The sequence below is a fragment of the Gymnogyps californianus genome, chromosome 12 (assembly GCF_018139145.2).
Source record: "Gymnogyps californianus isolate 813 chromosome 12, ASM1813914v2, whole genome shotgun sequence".
NCBI classification, from domain to species: Eukaryota; Metazoa; Chordata; class Aves; order Accipitriformes; family Cathartidae; genus Gymnogyps; species Gymnogyps californianus.
In genome coordinates, this window is record NC_059482.1 from 11994366 (window position 1) to 12019413 (window position 25048).

The window sequence follows — 25048 nt, forward strand, 5'->3', positions numbered from 1 at the left end:
ACAGACTACATGCGAACAATCCGGAGCCTCCTGACCTGTTCGTGAATCCACGTCTCACGTATTTTGTCCTTGCCTGCACAAACTAGAAAATTAAGGTAAAGATGAGTAATGATTAAGGAAACACAGTGCATTTTAGGAACCATTAGAGAAAATCATGATTAAATTACCTATGTGTAATGTCCACAGAGAGGACCCAAACAGTTACTGCTCAAGAACTTATACCATTTACTTCATCCCAAATTTTCAAAGGCAGGTGGATTTGTCCTCTCAGCTTAAATAATTAAACAGTATACTTGCTACTGGCAACTATATTATTCTTTGGTTCCACCTTAATATGATTTCAGAGATGTGGTTTAGGCTTGGCATCAAAAAACAGCATTTTTTACTATTAGAAAGATTTTAAAGTATTTTCTAAATACTCATCATAAGCCACCTATTACACTTACCTCTTCTCAGGCAACACCAAGCATATATTGATATAATAATCACAAGCCTTCATGTAAAATGTTGCAATATTTTGAGAGATTAAAATAGGAAAAGTATCTTGACAGAAAAATACTAGCCTGTAAAAACATGTATTACATATATTTCTGTAGGTAAGCATAAAATAATCTGAATAGCTAATAAGCACCTTCAACAAGACGACTAAAACAGTCCTACATACTAAATTTTCAAGGAACATCTTTATTTAAACCCTTCAAAAGTTTTATTTGCAAGTTGATTTTCTACCCCATCAATGAGATGAAGTCAGTCAGGCCCCTTTTCCCAGAAACAGTCCAAATGCATCTGTGAACATTGCCAGCGCTATTGAAGAGGCTTAGTACCAGCATGACCTAACTGCAGAAAGACTGAGCTTACTGAGAAGAAAAATAAAAACATGGCTTTAATAATATTGATTTTATCCAAAAGCTCAAAGTGCTTCATACAACATTAATTAACTCTCCCAGCAACTCTGTGAGATCAGTAAGTATTATTGTAATTTTGCAGATGGCAAAAGAGATCAAAAGTTAAAAGCAGTGTGTCCAGAGCCAAACAGCAGCTGAGGAGCAAAGAACAGGTCTCTCGACGCGCAAGGCCAGTCTGACCAGGTACTCTCTTGCTTGTTGGCAATTAAGCAGATCATGCTTGATTACATGTGTATTTTCAAATACAAAAATTGCAAATACCAGTAGTGTAAGGGCCAGGGGGTCTATGAGCACCACTTGCTGTATTTTAGAGCAGTTGATGAAATGATTATATACAGAGTACAACTGCTTTACTTCACTGGTTATTGATGTGATGGTGTAACATCTGGGTGAGGAGTGGGAAAAGGAAGCTTATTCAGCTCACATTAAAAATAAAAATGCAAATATTTATGCAAAGACAGCTGTTACTACCTGCTACCTGGCAAACCACATATAAGCTTTAATGCAGTTTTAACAGTATTGACAAATCTGTAACTACAATCTTACTTTAGATTTAAGTGGCCTTCATCTGGCCTATTCCCACATGCAAATGTAAAAGAAAAAACAAAACCAAAAAAACATACACACTCAACATGCACATTTAGCTTAGGTGTTAGTGATTTGTTTAGTAGTTTTAAACTACCTTAGAAACCTATCTTTGTAGAATCTCACATGATACAGAATCTTTTTGGCATGACTAGTATTCTGACATTTTAACAGAGGTTTGGTTTTTTTATCACATGCATTAAAACACTTTACACAATCCCATTGATGAGTGTGTTTCTTGTGTTTCTCGCTCTAGCTCTCAACTTAGGAACTAAATATTACCTGTAACAGAAGAAGAACAGCTAAAGGCCTTAATCCTGCAAAAACTTTCGTATGGGAATAGTTTCACTGAAGTTAGCTGGACTGACTGAATAGTCCAACTGACTACTCCTGCAAGGAAAATGAGTGAGGCGATGTAGTGCTCAGCCAAAATTGAGACCAATTTCAACAGGCACAGGCACTGCTTCCATTTGTGAACCAGAATCTACCCATATTTCCTGGTTTGGCACACTCAAAAAACTCGACCTTTTTGGAGACAGTTTAATTTTGCCTGCTCTGTAGACAGCACTTACCCTTCCTCCTTGTAATTGTACAAAGGACAAAAGGTAGTGCAAAATGTTGGAAAAAGTGAATGAAGAAAGCAGATGGACTTACACCTTTTTAGGATGACGTGTAACAGTCTGAAAGTATCCAAAGCTCCTCTGCAAGGAAGAGGCTGGTGGCAAACCTTGGAAATAACTGAACACTGAGATACTGTTACTGTCAGCAGAACAGGCACATCTAAGTGAATTTCACATTGTTGAATTTCTTATTAATGTTGTTACCTAAATAAGAAATATAGCAAATTGTCCAGCACAGGACATGTTCACCCATACCCTCTGGGCAGTCAGTGAAAGCTCAGTGCTCAGATGAAGGGATTTCCTGAATACATATTTAAGATATGCAAGTATGAGCCAAAACAAGTAACCTATACGATGTATTTATATATCATTAAATCTATGCAAAAAAAAATATGCCACAGTTCACTCAATTTGCTTAAATATTGGCTTAAAATATTACTTCCTGTGTAAGTATGCAGATCATCCTAGAAATCTGTTACAGAAGCGGGGGCTCCATGTTTATGACTAATATATAAAAATACAGAGTCACTCTTACAGAATCCAGACGAATCAGGTCTGTGCTCATGAACCGATTCAGATTCCGATTTTGTCCTTCTTCCTCAAACGTTTTGAGGCTTTTTTTTAGGGTGCCCATGTTGAAGTACACAGTGACCAGCCCACTCTGGTGCCATCCTGGCTGGCTTATCATGCCATTCCTGCTGATGCATCAAAAAAGAGTGTTAAAGATTTTGATACAAACGCCTAGATACTCATTAACATTGGCGGTTCTCATCTACAAGCTAAAGAACAGAAACCAGATGGAAACTAGCAGAGTAACAGCACATACAAGTATCCAGAATAAAGAACCCCTAAGTCATCTCTCTCTACTGTGCAAGACCTGAGAACAAGTCTGTTTGGTTAGAAACAGCATGTGTGAAAACTACTAGAGTATTTGTTTTTCTTTATTCTTCATTTCAGGCACTATTGTCCTAATGCATAAAAAAGCTGCAAGTGGAGGAAGCGGGGCCCTGACATGAAAAAAAGAGGTGTCTGGTGAGCACTGTCCCAACAGCCGACTCCAGAGGAGAGGCTGTGGGGTCCACGCACGGGGAGACAGGGAGAACACGGACATGCCTCTCCCTTACACGCCACCCAGCGCAGCAGCAGGCACCCCAGCCAACCCTTGCCTCCAGAGTGGAGTTTGGTCCCCTGGTGTCACTGATCGCAACTGCAGGATTTATTTGATGCTAAACTGCTGGGTTTTCTTGATACTAAAATTTCACAGGTCCAAGGACTCTGCACCTCATCTGTGGCTCAAAAATCAGTGCTAGAAAGTGACGTCATTTTGTATCAGCTACAAAGGACAGAGGAACAGAAACATCCTCACAAGATTTTTATTCTCAAAATTCTTGTTTCCTGCAGGATCCAAACTGCCGCTGGTTGAGGAGCAGCAGGGGACCTGGCTGACATTCACTGCAGCTTCTTTTCCCCAAATCTTCCTTAATTTGCACTTTCCAATTGTCTTAAACTCTAGTTCTTTTTGTTTTCTTTTAGATAATGCCAATCCATGGGAGGTTAATCCCAGGATACTCCTAATTTTTAAAAAACATATTGCAACTTGCAATTATGGTTTCCTTATATTTGTCACATATCAAATACTATCTATGTTGCTTTTTTACAGTAAATATTACTCAAAGAAAGATTCCTGCAGGTAAATGTTATAACCCAAGATGCTCATCCTGGACATTAAGACTTGACTTACACATTGCATTTGGGGCTACTGACAGCTGTGATTTGGCCGCAGATCTGAGTCCTGAAAACCAGATCCTCCAAATATGCCTGTGAATCCATTTACTGCTGTCACCGCTGTGTGAGCTCAAAAAAAATGCCCGAGGATATGGCTGCTAGGCTGGGACTTGTATTAATGAGTTTTAAGCCTTTTGTCTTTAGATCTGAGGATGGATTCTGCCTTTGTTTACAGTAACACAAATTTGGAATCATTTCACTGAACCTAATTCACAAGCCTAGTGGCGCAGGATTTTTAAAGATGTCTAGGAAAACCTTCTATCCCTCTGTTGTGTCACTAATTACATGGAGAACAGCACAGAGCACTTACTACAACTTTCACTTGGAAAAGCCAGACTTCATGTAACACAAGCAAGAAGAGGTGAAAGGTAGGTCTCGGTACTGATGGGTGACAAAAGCCTCAGCATCAGACACCTAGCCAACATGCACTCAAACTATAAGAGGAACAAAAAAAAGGAAAGAATAGCTTCGTTTGCCTAACTGAGAGGCTATGGAAGATCTGGAGACAAGGAAAAAAGTTGTTTGAGAGAGGCATTTTCTTGGCTCTGTATGAATAAAAACCCGGGGGGGTGGGGGATGTAACCGCCGCTGTAAAGCGCGCAGGGGGCTGCCGAGCCCAGGGCGGGCAACGCGCGTGGCGCGCACTGCCTGAATTGCGACGTCTACGATTCCTACACATACAATGGATTTTTTTCCTCCTAATTGCGACGGAGCTGCAGCCCGGCGCCCCCTCCCGTCGCGGCGACACGGGCGGCCCCGGCGCAGCCCCGTCCCGTCCCCGCAGCGCCCGGCGGGCCCGTCCCCGCCACCCCCGGCGGTAAAACAGCGCCCGCGGGCAAAAAGCAGGCCCTCTCCCGCGCAGGCACCGCTGGGATTCGAACCCAGGATCTCCTGTTTACTAGACAGGCGCTTTAACCAACTAAGCCACGGCGCCGGGCGATAAGCGCAGCCTCCGCGCGGCCCCAATACAGCGGCCCGGCTCCCTGCCCGCGGCCCGCGCCTTTGCGGTGCCCCGGTACCCTGCCAGTACCGCCGCCGCAACCCGGCCCGGCCCCGCTGCCAGCGGAACTGCCCTCGCAGGCCGGCAGCATCAGGCAGCGGGCTCAGTCCCGCCGCCAGCTCAGCGCCTGCCAAGGTTCAGACCCGCAGCTGCAGCTCAGGGGCGGAACAGCGCCTTGTGCTGCAGCTGTGAACAGCCGGGAAAGAACGGCTGCGGCCACGGCTCTGCGAGATTACTTCTCTGTGCGTGACTGTAGATTGCACGCACACGGTAGCATTTGTTTTGGCACAACACATGTAAAGACTGAAGGAAAATACATGAATGTCAGCATTTCAAAAAAACTGAAGGCAAGATTGCTTACGGTTAGGCTCCAGCCCTGCCTTATCCCACAGTGTCTCGATTGCCCAAGGCTCCCAGCAGAAGATACCAAGGGAAGATCGGGCCTCAATTACGTGCTGCAATCATCTACAATGATGCAAAAATTAAACTACAATATGCATATGCACACACTGCTTATGTGCTTTATGATCTGTGCACACACATAACACTAGAGTGCCTGACGAAACATGCACATGTTCGTACAAGCTAAATAACTAGAAAAAGTGATTTGGGTAGTTCTCTAAAGAGCTAATTACAATTCTGGCACAATTGATGCTGCCACCAGCAGAACACCTTCCCTCAGGGCCCCAGCCCTTTAGCCTGTTACCTGCACAGGGCAGCAAACGAGGATCCGCCACACCAAGAAATGGATGGTGTTACCAGCTAGGAATGAGCCATGAGTGAATGTGGAGCCTCGCCCACAACCCAAGGTTATCAGGAAAAGATCACCTTCATGAATAGACCTAATTACACGCCTGCAGCATAATCAGAATCTGCAAAGCATAGAGATTGCTTTCACAATTTAACAGGCATCTAAGGCATATTTACAGCCAAGCTGTAGAAACATTTGAAGACGTTACTCTTCAAATAACTCCTACAGAAGGGCAGCCACACTGACCTGGTCTAAAACAGTCTTACAACTTTCTCATCAGGTAAGAACAGGGACAGAGTGAATTAGTCAAACTACAGGGGTACAAGAGCCAGAAAAAATCCAGGTAAATCTCCAGCTTATGAATTGTCTGTAATTATCACATTCTCTGCAAAACTTACACTGCATACAAATATGAGCCGACTGCTGCAGGTGAGATCAGTTCAGGGCTGAAGACAAGCTGACTCACTGGCACCCAAGCACTAAACAGGTGATCGTAATGGACAGAAAACAGCAATAAGTAATAAAACTTACTGATTTTATTAAAACTAGAATGTAAGAATTCATTTTTCCTTGTTTTTCTCAATTTGGGAAATAGAGGATTCATTCAAAAGAAAATTTCCAACCTATTCACATTACTAATGCAAAATGAACCAAGCCTCTATAGAGCAACTAATTTTTTTCCTGTTTCAGCAGAAAAAATTGGAGCTTTTCTTTCTTTACCTTTTTCAGCTGAAAAAATCAACAAAGAACACTTTCAATTCTAATATAACATTAATTATTCTAGGACTAATCTAACATACAGAAGTTAGTTCAGTATTACTAACTACATTAAAGCCAAATTAATTCAGCTATGAAACATGCATATTTTATGTGATCTGTTTTTAAAAAAAACACAAGGAGCATAGATACAGCATTTTCTTTTAGCCTCTGTAACAAAACAATAATATTTAATTAAGGTGTAAAGAGGGGGAAAGAACGCTGGTAAATAATACAATTTATCACCTAATACTTATTCAAAGCCATAAATCTGTACAAAACATACTATTCCCTAGAAATATTTTTCATTTAACCTTGGATTCAAGTGTAATTGTTGCTACACAATGCACATAATTTAAACAAGGGAAAAAATCTGCCTACTTAGATTTCTTTGTATTCCACAGCTTAACTGCATTCCAGGCTGTCACATGCCCAGTTCCACCTGTTTTCCCCACTTTAAGTTCCTTTTAGAAAGGAATGTTGAAAAGGTTGAAAACACTATTTTTAGGAATAAGGCTTCCAAACATTTTGAAACACTTAATCTTTTATTAATTGACATTCTCACATATACTGAATAGATATAATCCTCTCAGGGTTGCTCCTAAGAAAGGGTAGAAAAAATACCACGCTCCTTGTTGGAGGGAGCCTTTATTGCACAGAATTAATTTGTGCTGCATCACATCAGACATGAGCCACAACTTACTCTCAATGCCTGAAAGCTCCTTTACAAAATTTTTGTAAGGAGTATGGCAACAAGTTAGAAAGAAGTTCATGGTCTTATTCATGGTTTTACTCACAAAACTCCTTCCGATGTCCACTGACAGCAAAGATTCTGTTTGCCATAGTAAAGAATGGTTTATCTAAAGAACGGAAGGAAACCTGTCAATAATTTACATATCCACATATTTTCTTTAGTAAACTGGACTTGGAACTAGTGTATTCATTTAAAATTGTTCAAAATTTCCCAAAGAACAAGTAAGTAATTTTATTCTCTAGTACCATGTGGCATAAATAAGATTTCTGCTCCTGGGGATTTTATTCTTTACCTGATACATCACAGCTATTTCATGGATTAGTACAATGTATTTTATTATTCTTCATACAGAATACTACGGTAGAGCAAGGTTAGAGGAAAGTCTTAGCTTTATATGTGTATTACATAAAGATGTACAGACACTCCATTTATACTTAAATGTGTTAACATCCCAAGACTACTAGATTAATTTAAAGATCAGGAGAAACAGAAGGTGGCAATGGCAAAATTTTTCTCACTGGAGAAGACAGACGACAGAATATACACTTGGGTATCATTTCAGAGTCACTACATTGCAGGCATAAGAAAGGTTTTTCACATTCTTCACACTGGTGTAAATACAACAAAAAATGGCATTTCAGTTAATAATCTGTGACAGATGTGCATTATTTCACTCATAAAGGTACAGCTCTATATACACACATACATGTAGGCCTGATTTTTGAGATGCACTGAGGGCATCTAGCCGTCATAAACTTGACACAGGTAGTGCTGCTCAAAATTCATTCCTGTGATGAATGGAGTTTTTTTCCTGAATAAAACTATATTTTATGTGAACTCTCATTTTATTTTTTTCAACTAATACAGTACCATACTTTACTTTTTGGGTGGCTTGATGGGTATCCAGTTTTTAGCTGTTCTGTCTTGGTGATTTATCGCTAGGTGGTTTGGGGCTTTTTTTGTTTACTTCTTTTTTTACCTGACCATTATATTACTAAAGGAGACATGCAGAAAAAAAATTTAAAAAGGAAAATTGATACATAACAATAATTTTAGATGAAATATTAACCCACTGTAGTCAGTAGAAAGAAGTTTTTTTTGTTGACTACACACATACTCATGAAGTTTAATCCACTTCTATCAGAGTCAACATAACATTGATTCCCAATTCACTACTTGTGAAACTATTTACAAAAAATTTGAGACATTTTTCTAATTGTTTGGTATGCTTTAAGTATTGCTAAAATCCACCAAAAAATCCTTTCTTGTACCAATTTTAACCATATTCTCAAATTTCTGTTAATTGATACTTTTAGGTATGTACACATTTTCACTGCTGGCACATTTATAAAACTTATTTAAAAGCTTAAAAAGCTGCTCACTGCTTTTGAATACCTGCTATTCAACAGGAAAGTCTGATAAAAATATTATAGAAATAAGAAAAAAAAGTTAGTTTTTTTCATGCAGTTTCACTTAATGGTTATTGACAAGGAGGAAAATACACACAAGATCTTGCAAATCCACTACCAAAACCAATTAAGGGACTGTAATAAAAAGCATGTTTCAATAGCATTAAGCTTGTTAATGTTGTTCTTTCCAAACACCTATTTATATTTCATGTTTTAGAAGTCAGAATACATACAGTCTCAGCTTTAAGACGACACTCCTCAGAATTCCTGTAAGCTGATTTATGTCCAGGAGCACATGAATATTAGCTGCCTTGGTTTAGCAATACTCCTATATAAGCGGCCAATTACTCTGCAGAAGCATCAGGTACAGAAAACTAAAATATGCTCATTTTTAAAAGCACACGTATGTGGCTGTGTTTTCTAAAAACAAAAATGCACCTGTATACGAAAATTGGTGTCCTTACCAAAATCAATTTTTAAAAAGTACTGTTATTACTACATCCCACTCCAAAAAAAAGGATTTGACAATTTTTGCAAAGAGAAAACAAACACAATCAATTTGTGTTTTCAGCCTAGAAACCTGACAGCTTTCCTTTAGCATTCAAATTTTCTTTCTGAATAAAGTATGAGGTGTGGTTAAAAAATGAAGTGAGAGAACCTGAGCAATTTTTGAGCCTCTTGCTTTTCTGATTTCTGTCACTGAAGGAATATGATCCATCTTTTCAACATTCCACAATCTCAAAGTAGAATCCTGAGAAAAAGATGCAATTATTTTGATGTATTTGCATATTACCAAAAGAGTGATTTACATCATTTCCATAAAGATGAAATCTCATCTCATCAAATGAGCCCTCTCGATATGAGAGCTGAACTCTCTCACATTTAAATATCATGTCTTTGGAAACAATCTTTAGCAATCTTAAACTGCCTGCACATTTTAAAATAACTAAAAATAAACATACTTATCAAATTCTTTTAAAGATTTTCTGTAGTTACTTGAGGTAAATACTGAATACAACTTAGCACTTTTATGAGCAACTTGACCATTGTTAAATTTCATCCAAAAAAAGCTGAAAACAAGGGATGAAATCTTTACATCCATTTATAAGTTAGCTCCTGAAACCACATCAGGAATTAGTGACTACCTTTGAGGCTGAAAGAATCCATTTCTTGTTTTTGCTAATCGCAACATCTGTCACCCAGTCCCAATGACCCTACAGTAAAGCAAAATTTAACTATAACACAAGGAAAAAAACCTTATTTTTAATAAAAACAACTATTTGTACCATAGATCCATTTTGAAATGCAGTGAGAAAATTCTTATTTTCTTATTTAGAAGAATTGAGAAAATTCTTATTTCTGCTTCATGTCCAGTCAAGAAAAAATGTTGCTATGAAGTTCATACTTTTTTACATTTACCTGAAAACAGTGGCTGTTACCATCTCTAGTAAGCAGACCACCAGTTGTAGCACTCAGAAGAATGACAGCTACACAGTTACCATGGGTTTAAACTCCATTGAAGCATAGGCCTTCAAGAATCGTAAAAAGAGAGTTGACTTCTAATACTCATTACCTAAAAAATCTTGAGGCTCTTTATCATGTGATAATGGAGGGAAGAGCTGTGGGAACAGACAGCAGCTTCCCCCCATTTTAAGGGAAGGAAACCAGTTCTGAAAGCAGGCCAAGTCAAGCAGCTGTATTGGATATCCTTGTTCTGACAACAGCAGCACAGTTGATTTGAAGTTAACAGCATTGAGTTGGCATAAGAATAGAAACAGGTTAAAATCTAAAATGCATTATTTACTCCAGCTAGGGAGGTTACTCGAACATGAATGGTATTAACAGATAAAATTCCTAGAGTTTAGGGAGGCATGGTGTCATTTTGATAGACAAATGCCACACCTGAGAAATACAATAAAAAGATGAACATGTATTTTTCCAGCACAGAGGATTAGTCAAACATGCATACATAAAACGTGGTTTTTATAGAAGAATCTTTAAAACATGTTTTTAAATTTAGTTATGAGCTCAGAATATAATTATACCAAGGCACGGATACTAAACTGGAATTCTCTATAGTTACAAAGATATTAGCATTTAAACAGATCCTTCTTTTTTACGGGAAACCGAGTTACTTACAGTGATTGCTGTGAACTGCGAAATTTGCAGTAGCTGTATTATGTAAAGCACCAATGCTGGTGGAGAATGTATACTGTTACTGCTCAAAAGGTTTAATCAGTACAGTTCCAATTCCAGAGGGTAGGTAAGCTTACATTTAAGGTAATGGGTGTGAGGCACAGGCTTATGAGCTCTCCTATATGAAGATGCTATCTTGAATGTGACAGCAGTTGCAAGCTATTTTCAAGCCCAAGGTTTTGAAGGAAAGTGGTCTTTTCTGAGATCTTCCAGGTGGGTTTGTTCATGAGTGTTTTACCTAAGTCTTGAATAGCGTATGCAGTAAGTAAAAAGTCCATTAAAATCATATTTTCATAAGATGAAAGAGCCAAGGTTGCAAATCTGAACTCTGACATTGCTTGACTTCTGTGAAATTAATATTTGCAAAATGCATGCACATAACCTTATGAATACTGTTAATCTTTTTCTTTGACCCACATGTCTGATCATTAGTTCCAAGTCTTGTGGATTGTTTCCACTAAAATAAGAAATTAATGAAAGGTATTGTAATACAATATGTCATGATGGCACAAAAAAAACCCCTAATGAGAGTTGGACTTTATTTTATGCAGGTATTACTTACCGTTTCAAATTTTGGGTAGTATTACCATGGATATGGAAGAAAAGAGGAGGCCTAGCTCTAAGCAGGGATAGCTAAATACTGAATAGCTACCTCATTTACAGAATTGTCCATCCTAAAAAGTACTGTAACACGGTGGACCACAACCTCATCACTATAAGCAGTAATGTAAACTATGTAACCTAGGGACTGAGCTAAGCTTGACAACCTCAACACTGATATTTACATTTTTTTTGAATGCTTCCCTTTTAATGTACTGTTTTCTGTGGACATAAACAATCATGTAAACATACAGATATATGTGTGGCATTTCAAAATGAATATATGCACTATACAGGCTCTTGTTACTTGCTGGAAGAAACTCTCTCCTAAAATATAGGTGTAACTCCATGCAATATAATCCTTAAATGAGCTTGTTCATAAAAAGAGAAATGTAATAGCTTATTAACAACTGACTTGACAAAGGTAGTATCTTTGTAGCTAACTGTATAAGAATATACTGTTCTAGGAAATTAAATCACACAAATCCAGGATATATTCCTGCCTGTATCTAAAAAGGAAGGGCAAGGGTATTTGTCAGACAATGAAATACACAATGCTTTTAAACCAGCAATACATTTTACACCTTCTCATCAAACTAGTGACCAAATAAGAGCTCAGTACCTTTAAGCTTAACTTTTTATAGCCTCCATCTGTGTCCCATATAGCTACAGTTTTGTCATATCCTCCAGACACAACAAGTGATGCTGAAACATAAAATCAGAATACTGTATTTTATCTTTGCTTTGTTATACAGACTAATAAAAGAGGCTTCTTCTAACAGTAAGTCAGACTTTATAAAAAAATTTAAATAATGAGCTATTAGTCACGCCTTAACAAGATAGCAGAAGTTCCTTTTGGCTACCTGTTGTTAATATTCTTAATTTTGTAAATATTAATACATAAATTTAGCAAACACAACTGAGTGGAAAAAATCATACATGAAATCAACATTTTGTTGACTTAGAAAATTAAGGAGATATCTTGTTTAAAAATTATAGAGAATACTTTCAGAATTGTTAGGTCAACTGTGAATAAAAACAAAAAAGTAGAGTTTAGTGTGGACAGCATGCTTTCAGATTCCAATATTCACAGGCCTATCTGCATTTGCATGTCTTCAAGCCACAGGTACATTTTTCCCCACAGAGTTGCTGTCCTGGTTTTAGCTGGGATAATCTTCTTTCTAATAGCTAGTATAGTGTTATGTTTTGGATTTAGTAGGAAAATAATGTTGAGAACACACTGATGTTTTCAGTTGTTGCTAAGTAGTGTTTATACTAAGTCGAGGATTTTTCAGCATCTCATGGCCAGACAGCAAGAAGGCTGGAGGGGCACGAGAAGTTGGGAGGGGTCACAGCCAGGACAGCTGACCCCAACTGGCCAAAGGAATATTCTATACCATATGATGTCATGCCCAGTATATAAACTGGGGGGAGTTGGCTGGAAGGGGCAGATCACTGCTCGGGAACTAACTGGGCATCGGTTGGTGAGTGGTGAGCAATTGCATTGTGCATCACTTGTTTTGTATAGTCTAATTCGTTTAGTATTATTGTTGTCATTTTATTATTATTATCATTATTTTCTTCCTTTCTGTCCTATTAAACTGTCTTTAGCTCAACCCACGAGTTTTACTTTTTTTTTTTTTTTCCGATTCTCTCCCCCATCCCACTGGGTGGGGGAGTGAGTGAGCAGCTGCGTGGTGCTTAGTTGCTGGCTGGGGTTAAACCATGACAGTTGCCTAACTCAGAAGGCGCTGTTTGGGTATGACTGCAGATTAACCCGTGGTCAGCAGTTCAGGAGTCATCTTTACTGGAGTATTCAGATATGAAGTTGCAAAAAAACCAGCCAATTAGATCACACTGTACAGAAATTCGTATTAGTCCATCCCAGTGAAGAGAAGCTGTTTCAGCGCAGTAGCAATCTGCAGTAACGCTAATTTCACGTTGTGGAGGGACAAGGAGTTGTCTATGATCTAGTCAAAGTAATGGAACTAGGGCAGTAAGAAATAGCTCCCCACTACCTCCACTCAGATATAGGCAAACTGAGGAGTCTGTTTCTTCCTCCTATTCTCCTCCAAGCATCAAGGAGACATCAAGTTCCAGGTGCCAAATTGTCTTGCTATAACTCATAAATATCATCTACTTTGAACATAGTAGTTTATGTGCTCCATCAGCGTAGCTGAGAACATCCATGAAGTTTTTCAGAAGTACATTACTAGTATATGTTATTTGGGCTGTGAAGTAACATTACTTTTGGGGGTACTAACAAAGACATACGTATTTTCCTAATTATTACAGATCAGTACAGTATTTACTGAACATGTTTTTTCAACTAACTAATGTTAGGAGAATATCTAAAAGTGCTAAGTTAATCTTCTAACATAGTACTGTGCTTTTACTACATTATGATCTTTTTATTATACCTCTTGATGGGTATATCAATTAAGCAAGTGTTCCAGTTGCCTGGTTAAGACAGAACACAGACCATCAACTTCAATTTACTTGTTTACATGGACATCATTTTCTCATAATTAAACATGTTATCTTGGAAATGACAAATTAATTACCTACATGATTAGAGTGGTCACTCGTGGTTTATCTGAGATGCCCTATACAAAGGTACTGAGATAGACCATGCGCTAGTATTAACATAACTCACCATCTTGGCTAAAAAGGCAGGAACTAACAGAACCCTCATGTCCTTGGTTCAAGGAAACGGGTTCATGACACTGAAATTCTCCTGTCTTTATATCCCATATTTTTAAGCTTTTGTCCCAGGATGCTGTGCACAAGTAATGACCATCAGAGGTAAAGCAGCAATCTGAGATAGCATTGCTGTGTCCCCTGAAATACAGAAGAAAAACGCAGGAAGAGTGAGCTTTTTTAACCATTACAAATCTCTCAAAGAGGCTCCTGCAACATTGAGCACCCTGTCTCCATCCAGTAAAGCATCATAAGCCTATTCTGAATTTTAACCATATGAATAGTTCTGCAAAGTCTCTGGAGCTGCTTACAACCTCACAGCCAGCACGGGCTTAAATCCCTTATTGGATTAAGTAATTTTGCAGGAACGAATCCTAGCTGTTAAGTGACAAGTGACCAGCTATTTTGTTGAACGCAGCTTAACAAGAAATTGTTCAGCAGCTACAACACAACCACATTTTACTAAAAGTAAATTACCAAAAAAAGCCACCCATTTTTCATTAAATAAATAGCATGCATCTATCTCTACATGTAAATTTCAACTCAAACATTCAGAGGAAAAACATTAAACAATTCTAGATTAAAGTCTAATTTTGGAAGCAGTGATACCCATCAGAAAAGAAATCTGGATGTACCAGAACTGGGTGAGGACTAGTGCTTCCTGAAATCTACAATGGGGAAAGGATTATGAGCATCTCTTACAGGAAACAATGCTGTAGTCACTGCAATTTAAAAGAAACATTACAATGTTCCAGATTGAATTTCCCATCCAAAGTAATTCCTAATCCCTCAAAGACAATTTTATTACAGTGTTTAAAGACAGACTCTCTCTCTGATTATTGTTTTAAGGATTCAAAGCTAAATTGGTTGAGTTTATTTAAAGCCATTGATATTTTTAACGGTTGATTTGACATCTCTATTGTTGCATACTTCCTTCTTAAAACTATAAGAATATCCTAAATTGACATAATGTTTTTACTGTATTACTGACTTCAGTAATAGTTGCCAGGCTTCTGGCACCGGGTATGACCTTCTCCAAAAGCATATAAGGAAAAATGATCTCTGTACTCAGAGATTCACCGTGAAAATGAAAGTACATAGTGAGCTGGGGTCCACAGCATTTGTCCTGAATCCAGTCCTATTTCATACTTCCATTAACAATGTAGATAATGAGATAAAGAGTACAGACACGAAATGAAGCCAAAGAGGGTCTGCAGTTATACAAAGGAGAAGATTAAAATTCAAAATTATCTTCACAAATTGAAGAAATTATCAAGAAAATAAAAGGGTTGTAACAGTCTCTATATGAAACAATGCTGTCGTCACTGCAGTTTGTAGGAGTCTTACAGTGTTTAATCAATTATCTAACACGCGTGCTGCCTGATCAGGCCAATTTTGTCAAGTTTGACATTCTATAGCAACATACAAATAATCAACTGCACAGATAAGGGGTGGGAACAATGGACTACATCACAGTTCTGCAAAAAGAGGACGCAACAAATACTGACTCCTCTTCACCATCACGCTGTCAAAAAAAGAGTAAATCTCATCCCAGGATGTATTAAACAGAGGCACATCCACAGAGAAGCATGTAATAATAATTAATTTCTATTTTTTTCCAGTTAGAGGGAATACTGTTTACATTATGGGGCCATATAATTCAAGAAAAATGTGGGCCAATTGGAAAGATCTCAGAGATCAACAACAAGAATGATCAGTAAAATAGGAAATATTAATTAAATATTAAATGAATAAAGATGATTTAATCTACTGAAAAGATGACTCAGCAGATATAATAGAAGTTCTTGGATATATATAAAAATGTAGAAGAAAAGCGAATAATCTGAGCTCCATGTCTGAAGTGGATCTAAACAGAAACATGTGAGCTTAAGCTGCAGCCAAAATAGTCCACCTTAGGAAAATCTTTCTAATGATTAACACAGTGAGACAACGGAACAGATTGTTTGGAAGTCTGTGAGGTCTTCACTGGAGCTCATTAGGAGCAGAGTAGATCATCCTGTGGTTGCTCTGAGGCCCATGAATTTTATGAAGGGCTAAGGTGATCCGGTTGCAGTGCAAAACCTAATTATCACAAAATATTCTGTAAGAACTCATGATTTATTATCAGTTCCCAACATCTAGATATATTTTCTTTTAGATATTATTTTTCTTTTCCTCTGTATTATTATGTTTTTAAAGACTTCATTATTCTAAGTAATATTTTATCTCCTCATTCGATTATACATTTTTCCTAATTAGTAGAAATTAGAATGAGAAGTTTACACTGCAGTACCATACCGCATGTGCTATCTTCTGCCTCTATACATACTCAAGAACCTAAAAGCTCTCAAAAAATAGCACTAGAAATGCTTACAGTCATCAAAATACAATTTTTCAGTTATTTACAGCAGGAAGCTTGAGTGGACCATTTTATTCACGCTTTCTATATATGTCATTTGCTTGCGTATTACTTTATTTAGTTCAACAATTATTGTTTATTTTTTCTAGTACGAATCTTAGCATAAATCTCACTGATAATTGCGAAAGGTGCAAATAATGCCATGGATAACTAACTATAATATTGTTTCTTAGGTGCAAATAATGCCATGGATTATTAACTATGGTATTGTTTCTTAGGTGCAAATAATGCCATGGATAATTAACTATAGTATTGTTTCTTACTCATTAATTGTAATTGAGGTGGTTCGTGTTATCATATCCCATAGCTTTATGGTCTTATCATATGATACTGAAGTCACTCTTTGGTTATCAGGGTCAAAACAACATCTTGTGATTGTACTTTTGTGATGACCTATACAAAAAACATAAAGTCAGACTATTAGTTATTTTGAATAATTACATCTGGATCTCAGAACACAGATCTGACAGGCAGAACTACTCATAGCATCTATGCATTAGTCTATTTCCAAAGCACCGTAATTTCAAAATTGCTATTTCACTGGCTAGGACATCTCCTCACCTACCTCTCAGTGAAAGAGAGGCCTCATAGTTACTGCAGCTGGTATGAAATACGAACCTGTACCCAGGCACTCAACATAAACAATTAACGTAAATTCACATGCTGCCCTGTAGTAACTTATTTTCAGGAATGGAGCAGAGAAATAAGTCCGGAAGCGTGGCCCCATAATGCCAATGACAGTTAACTGCTCAGACTCTTACGGAGCACTTAAGCAGGTAATTAAGAATGCAAACAGCTCCATTAAAAAATGTAAACAAAATATGTCCTGATAGTGTCATCTAACAGAGGCAGTTCTAATAAATGTATTACGATCCATTTGTTGCACTTCTTATTTTTAAATCCAGATGATTTTACTGTCAGGCTCTGACTCACAGGATCACATTAACCATATGCTAATTTAACATTTGTAAGACTGCTCATATATTTTGAAGCTGATTCCGCAGGAATGGCAAACTCCCTGACCTGCAGTCCTGAGTGGAAGCCTCATGGGACTGAGGTCTCACCAGTGAAATTACTTTCAAAGGGAAATTATCGTTCAAAAAAGAATCACTGTTGGTCTAATTTTGGCCCATTATCTCCTTTTTATAAGCCTATTCTGAAAAATAATGGGTTTAATGTCTTACAGGTTAAGTTTCATTTGCCTTTCTCAAGTAAGGATATTTGAACTGAACTGAATTAATTAATTTTCTCAATTTTTTTGTGAGAAATAAAAAAATTCAAGAGCTGCATAAACAAGATGTAAAAATTGTAAGTCTTACCATGGATATTTGCCACTACTGTTGCACTTACTGCATCAAAAACATATATGGTATTTTCTTTGTCTGAACCAGATACCACGTATCTACCATCACAAGAAATATTACATGAAGTTACAATGCCTTCATGTTCTACTGTCCACTAAAGAGAAAATAAAAGGTTTTAGAAACATACTTGAGGGTTAGAGAGAGTTTTACAGCAGACTTTCTATTATCTGTAAGCAGATTCAGAAAGAAGACTTTTAATATTACTTTGTTTTTGGTAAAAGCTGATTGATATCTTTATATCCAATTTTTCTACTTTTGCATTAACAATAAATTTAAAATTAGACAAGGCTACCCTGTTCAAATCCCAAAATGTTAATTTAATCAATCTTAAATGTATCTTCTGAGACAGGTTATTATTGTCATACCCATCTGTATCTAAAATAACTGAGACGTGTTCATCAAGAGACTTACCCAAGATCAAGCAATTATCAGAACCAAAACTAGGACTAAAAATCAAGCCTACCTACCCTAACTATATTGTATTGCGCTAACAAAGAATGTTGAGTTTTCTTATTTATCAATAACAAAGCAATAAATCTGAATTTTACAGTTGTACCTTTTGCAAGATGCATTCAAAAGGATACATACAAGTATTTTTCCTGTTTCCATATCCCAAGCCTTGACAGTGTTATCATACGATGATGTTACCACTCTAAAAATGTTAATGAAAACAGCAATCAATGTTTTCACTTAAAAGAAGGTATTTAAAAAATAAATGACAACATTTAATTCAGATAATGATTTGACATCCTCACACACACTAATTTAAAATAGATTTTTAAAGGCTACAGCAAAAATTATTGCATAGCTTAGTTGAAAAAAGGATTATTTATATTTCAGATAGAAACAAATAATAAAAATGTCATGTATGTAACTTTCAGTGCAAGCAGTCAACTCAATTTCGTTTCATCCATTACAAGATATTGAATTATTTCTAACACTAGAATAATTTTAAAGCCATTATGATGTCTTTTATTTAATGAATGTGAAGTGTTCTTGTCAGTAGGGTTTTTTGGATTTTCAATGGTTATGTTGCTGGGTAACCCGCTACCACAAACACTGCTCTGCACAAACACAAAGTCACATTCGACAACAAAGCTATTCAATAAAGTTTACTAAAACTGGCAGGTTTCCATTAAATGGGAGGTCAAAAATTTTTTCCTCACACAGTTTTATTAAAATATTCCCAAATATCTACAGTGATATTTATATTGAAAGTCACTGGATGTGACAAATGTTTTTAGTACCACTGTGGCTTTTTATTTTTATAAAGTTCATAAACTGTCACTTTTATGCATTTTGCCCAAGAAACTCGATGCATTAACATTCTAACAACTAAAAATACAACTATATTATTAAAATCTTTTTATTTTCTCCATATGTGTATACTTCCTGCAACCAACACAATCTCTGCTCCTAAATGGAAAAATGTAATGCAAAAGACCACATGAAGTTTATGAACCAGTAGCATTTTTTACTGGAAAGTGGTTTCCAGGGCTGTACACAATGGTATTTTACTTGCTGTTTAGCAATTTTCAAAAATATACACAATTGCAATAGGCAGCATAGCATGTGTACTATTCAGTGATCAAAAACCTAATCAGTCAACTCTACAGTCTGATAAAAATTGATTTAAACTATGACTTAACAATAAAATACACCAGAAACAGTACCCCTGGAGGCACTGCATGACCTACTTAACTGAATGTTAATACATGCTGCAGTTGTTTTAATTATTATGTCCACAGATTGACACTGGATTAAGATGCATTTCTTCTTGAATTGACAAGACAGGCTTAATGGAGAGGCTATAGAATATTAATAAACAATACAGACAGAAGAGAACTTTCATGAAGGTATAAATCTCACTGACAGATGAACCCCTGAACCTTGGCTAATTCAATGTTGTTCTTTTATACAAGTGATATATATTTATATACCCCTTTCAGAACATATGGCAAAGATAGACTTCCAGCCCCGTGTAACTCAGAAACAGGATTAGACAAGTCCTTTGCCCTAAAGAGGCCATAATCTTTCAGACTATTCCAACATGCATTTAAGACAATAAAAAGATTCCTGTTTAATTCAGCAGACATCATATGCAAAACAGAAAAGATTTAAGAGCTCCTGTACAAATTGTAGGTGAGAACAAGGTGAGATTTATGGTAGTCCATGTGGATGAAGGAGTCTGGCAGTGAACAGTCTGCTAGCAGAGCATGGACAGCATAAATGAAACTGCAACAATGGAGAGAAGTAGGAGGAGTGTATGGAGGAAGAGAGATGTAAGACAAGATTATAACACAATGACTTATCATGGAGCACAAAAGTAAGCAAAAGAAGTTTGACTTTGATGTACAAGCTAGGAAACCATAGGAAGGACTGAAAAAGTAACTTATTTGTTCTAAATTTTGTACTGTTTTCACATGCACTGAAATTGAACCTTGAAATCACAAAAACCATCACTTTTTTTTTTTTTAAGAAATTGAGACAGAAAATGGTCACCTTCTGTCATCAGGAGTCAAGTTGCACTCAGAAATTGGGGCGGTGTGTCCTTCTTCAAAAACTTGAATAGGAAAACCTTTCTCAACATCCTTGAATAAATCCAAATGAGTTTGATTAGGAAGTGCTTTGCTAAATTGTAAAAAAATACAAAGCATCACAAAATAAGGGAAAACAAACCTTGTGAAATCAGTAAAGTTAGTCTTACTTCAGTTACTCTTACAATCTCAGACTCTCTATTCCTCCTTTTTATTTCAAGACTGACTGAAACAGAGTTCTTCATCTATCACACCCAGACTTCTATTTATCTCCTTCCCATCACAATAGTTTTCACCAGAAATTTCTTGAAAAGAGTTCTCCTTAGACTCTCACATCCATGTCCATACCTAAATCCTGGCAAGTCTTTCTTCATAAACTAATATATGGCTTTCCATTTTCATCCACGTAATTAAAATTCACACTCTCAAGGCCTGCCATCCCTCTATCAATTATTGCAACATCATTTTCTTTACAAATGCAGTCTCCACTGCTTATATTCATGTGTAATGCTCTTCCACAGATTTCTCTTTACTGTATGTATTGTCATTCCCTCTGTTTGTGCTCCTTTATTGATTCCTCATTTTCAGTCACAAATACCAACCTCATCTTCAAATACAAAGCTCTTTGTGATTTATCCCCAGACATCCTCTCCCTTCTGCCCTACCTTTGATACCAGCCTTTGTCACTCAGTTGTTACATTTTCAAAATTTATGAGTTCCTCGTTGCTGTCCTTCATGTTTTGAAGGAGTCACCTATAAATAACTGGCAATCTCTCTCATAATACAAAATCCCACTTAAATATCTGTTTTGTGATCCCTACAACAGCAATCAACAGATTGCTGAAGTGCTGAGATGATGACCCATACTGCATCACTGGTTCATTCATCATAGAATCACAGAATCATTTAGGTCGGAAAAGACCTTTAAGATCATCAAGTCCAACTGTTAACCTAACACTGCCAAGTCCACCACTCAACCATGTCCCTAAGCACCACATCTACAAGTGTTTTAAATACCTCCAGTGATGGTGACTCAACCACTTCCCTGGGCAGCCTGTTCCAAAGCTTGATAACCCTTTCAGTGAAGAAATTTTTCGTAATATCCAATCTAAGCCTCCCCTGGTGCAACTTGAGGCCGTTATATTTCTCCATCACCTTCTATCTACTTAGTCTGTTACACAGAGAATTTTAAGGGATTTCAGGAAGGGACTATCTTTTTATCATAGGTCAATGTTCAAAGCATAGTCCTAGCCTATGAGTGAAGTCTGGAAGTTTTTTCATAATACAAATAAAAATATGAATCAAGTTTTACAAACGGATCATGGTGCCTGACTGTAAACATCCAAATAAAAAAAAAAAACAAAACAGGAGGACTGCTGACATACAGAGTAATTCACAGATCAAAGTATCACAGGATCAGTCATCATACCTTCATCTAGGTAAATAATCTTCTATTTCCATGATTAATCCAATTACTTAAATTAGATTTTTGTTTGCATAAGTACCAAGAGGTTTCAGAATCAGTCTGGAAGCAGGCAACATAAACTCCCTTCATTGTGTATGTGTTCTTTCATTTGCCTTCAATACGAGAATAAAATCTTGCACCTCTGACTACTACTCCCCTTTTTAACATCAACTGTCAAGTCTCAGATCTAAAGCTGCTTCCTTACAAGGACTTTCACTTGAAGGAGCTATCCTGTTAACTTGGCAGTTCTCGGTAACAGACAAAACTGGAGTGAAAGTAAATTTATTTTTCACGTTTTCAATTATTTTCTGAATATGTGTCAATGCACTACAGGCCTAACAACTGACACTAGAATCATTAGGAATGTCTCTAAGACTGAAGGAGAAAAAAAAAAAAAAAGATCAAAGTTACCATATCGTCTTGTTCCATTTTTCTGAGTCAAAAAAAGCCTCGCAGTCACAACTGCCCTTCTAGACCTATCTAGTCTTTGTCTGCTGTGCGCCCTATTAATCTTTGTTTTCCAAAAGATGTGTGGACTGTCAATGAGATACTGTCTGTTTTCAAGAGGAACTTCAAATGTTTTCTCAGTACACTCAATCATTTGATATCTACTCTTTCAAAGGAAAAAAAAAAAAAAAAAAAAGAGAACCCCAAAGTGAAATTGTCAGGGCTGGCCTAGCCCCTGTGACCCAGTCCTCCGTACTCTCCTGAATTCTAATTGCTTCAGCTGTTGCTGCAGAGGAGGAAATTAGGCTTGTCCAGACAAAATTAATCTTATCAAAATAAACAAACATAATCTTGCCTATACATTGCTATCAGAAAGTTCCCAATACTCAGGCAAATACTTTTAGACAGATTTTGAAAAATAAGTATTGTTCAACAAGTGTTGAATAAATGTTTCTTAGATAAAAAATTATAAAGATAAAATTTCCTAAGACAGATTAACCCTTCCACACTTCAGGCAAGTGGCACGTTATAGCCTTTCCAGCAAAAAGAACATTCATGGATCTACAGTGCTTAAAAAAAGTAATGGATTATCTTATAAGTAAACTGAAATCAAGACCTGAAAATATGTAAGACAGCTGAATAACATTTAGCTAAAGATAGAAAAATACAAGTTCCAGTTCTGAGTTCAGACAAAGCAGGAAAGTCTGGAACTGTCAATCTGACAGTTATTAAAACTGTGTCATGACTAACATGCCGAGATACTTATTTTTATTTCTCCTATCTACAATATTTGCTTAAGATCTCCATGTGTTTATTTGCTTTGAAACTGATCATTAAAAAAGGGGACTTTTTTCATTCTAGACTTCCTGATTTTTTGCATCTAGTCATCCACAGCTCTTGGAGAACATAATGGTGCTAACCTGAAAATTGCCTGGACTTTTTACATTTTCGGGGTTCTTGGGCTTTTTCACTATGTCTGAAAAAAGGTTTGGATTATGGTAGAAACCTAGTACTGCATTGGTAAGAAGTCAACACTTTAGATCCTTTATAAAATTATTTCATCTATATTTGTATCATATTAAGGCATTACTATAACTCACTACCAATTCTTGAATCAAGTCATGACTGTTTAATATATGCCAGATCTCAATGTCTGCAATCTATGTAGCACAGCTACATTGTCATTTGCTTGCATAAAATTCAAGGGCTTACATGTCTCCAAGCTATCTTTTAGACTAAATTTAGATTTGATCACCCAGAATCTGTACACTTCCCCAGTTCAGATCTCACCATTGCCCTGCCCAGGGTGGCTGGAATTTTAGGGAAACCTCAGCTAACTACACAAAACTTGGAGAAGCAAGACAATAAAGGGTGCAAATCAAGATTTAAATAAAAGGAAAAAGCAAGCAACAAGTATGAAAACACCATGGCCATGCTGATAACAACTGTGTGATCCCTAACTTCTACTTCTCCTCCCAGCCAGCCACATACATAAACAACTCAGAAAAAGGAACTTTCAGGAGAAAAAGAGTAAGCTTTGTGTATCAACTTACAGTTTTAAAATATTAATAAACTAGAGCTCTGATTCAGTGTATGCTACATATGCTTACAAGAGTCACCCTTTAATGTCAAAGAACGTGTTCGAAGTATGAAAGTTTTACTATTTATCTGTGACTGCAAAAACATTTACAGTTGCTATTTTTAGCAGCAAAATATCTTCAGAAGGCTCCTTGATGATACAGTCAATCTTCATGCCTATATAACATTCCTTGTTTGATTTCAGCTTTACGAAGTTTTTTTTTAATTTGTTGTTGTTGTGTTCATAACATACCCAGAGCTTCACAGTTCTATCGTAAGAGCATGAAACTATTTTTGTGTCTTCAAAGCAAAAATGGCAGGAGCTCACAGTATCACTGTGTCCTCTCAGAATTTTAAATTGGATCTGTAAAGGAACAGAGCAAAGTTTAGGAATATTTTTCCTCAAAATTATTTTTGACCACTTAGTCCACGAGGGGGAGTATGAAAGCAAGAACCAGAGGAGAATATTTTAAAGTTCCACTTCTCCGAGAAGAGTTCACATCCTTTCCTTGGATGTGGATCTACCAAATCTGGTTGAGAAAGAAAGGCTGATAGATGTGGATTTCATTTTTATTTTTCTGGACGGGAAGGAGGTTTGATTTGGTTTGGTTTCCCAATTCTTCTTCCTCTCATGAAAAGTAATATTTAGCTTTAAATCTCATGAAGTCTCAAGTCTTTCAAACACTTGGTTCCTTGATTCTGGCCCATCAAAGAGCAGCACATCAAGCTCTTAGGCCACACATTTTAGCCAAAACCATTACAAATTTTGTCAAAGACATTTTGAAAAGGCTTTTCTTCAGTCATTTGGGAGTTTGCTCATGACTGTCCAGCATGCGTTTGTATGAACAGAACTAACAGAAAAAACAGCTGCCATGAGTATTAACCACACGTAAAGTCACAATGAGCTTTTCAACCCTCAGCTTCCAGCAGCCCCCGACTACCCCTGGCCACGGAGCCCGGCCTGCCCCAGCCCTCCCCGCCCACCAAGGCCGGGCCCTCCCTCCTTCCCCAGACTACCTGCACCGCCAGCTCACGGTCGCCCCAGCGACCCTCGGCCGGGGAAGGCTTCGGCGCCGGCGCCGGCCCCGGGGCCAAGGGGTCCCCGCGGCTGCTCCCCGCCGCCATTGGGCTCCGCGCGGGCCCTGCTCCCCGCGCGCTACCTCAGGCGGCGGCGGCC

General features: G+C 37.4%; 1 protein-coding gene and 1 non-coding gene across 2 annotated transcripts; both read right to left on the reverse strand.

Annotated features, from left to right (window-relative positions):
* Window positions 1-4755: 4755 nt before the first annotated feature.
* TRNAT-AGU (transfer RNA threonine (anticodon AGU)) lies at window positions 4756-4829 on the reverse strand. Its single transcript has one exon. It is a non-coding gene; the product is annotated as a tRNA-Thr (tRNA).
* A 2705-nt stretch (window positions 4830-7534) lies between these two features.
* Window positions 7535-24996, reverse strand: WDR88 (WD repeat domain 88). Its single transcript, XM_050904326.1, has 11 exons — window positions 24889-24996; window positions 24125-24235; window positions 20347-20435; window positions 18433-18496; window positions 17800-17938; window positions 16744-16873; window positions 14018-14202; window positions 11984-12066; window positions 9711-9779; window positions 9224-9316; window positions 7535-7764 (listed from the first exon to the last, which is right to left on the reverse strand). Exons 1-11 carry the CDS (start codon window positions 24994-24996, stop codon window positions 7627-7629), a joined length of 1209 nt encoding a protein of 402 aa, XP_050760283.1. The 3' UTR covers window positions 7535-7626.
* Between the last annotated feature and the right edge of the window lie 52 nt (window positions 24997-25048).

Coding starts and splice junctions, on each gene's coding strand:
- WDR88 (XM_050904326.1), bottom strand. CDS start 24,996: ATGGCGGCGGGGAGCAGCCGCGGGGACCCCTTGGCCCCGGGGCCGGCG. Junction 18,497..20,346: donor TTGACTCCTGATGACAGAAG/GTGACCATTTTC, acceptor TAACATTTTTAG/AGTGGTAACATCATCGTATG. Junction 14,203..16,743: donor ACCTCAATTACAATTAATGA/GTAAGAAACAAT, acceptor TCTGTATTTCAG/GGGACACAGCAATGCTATCT.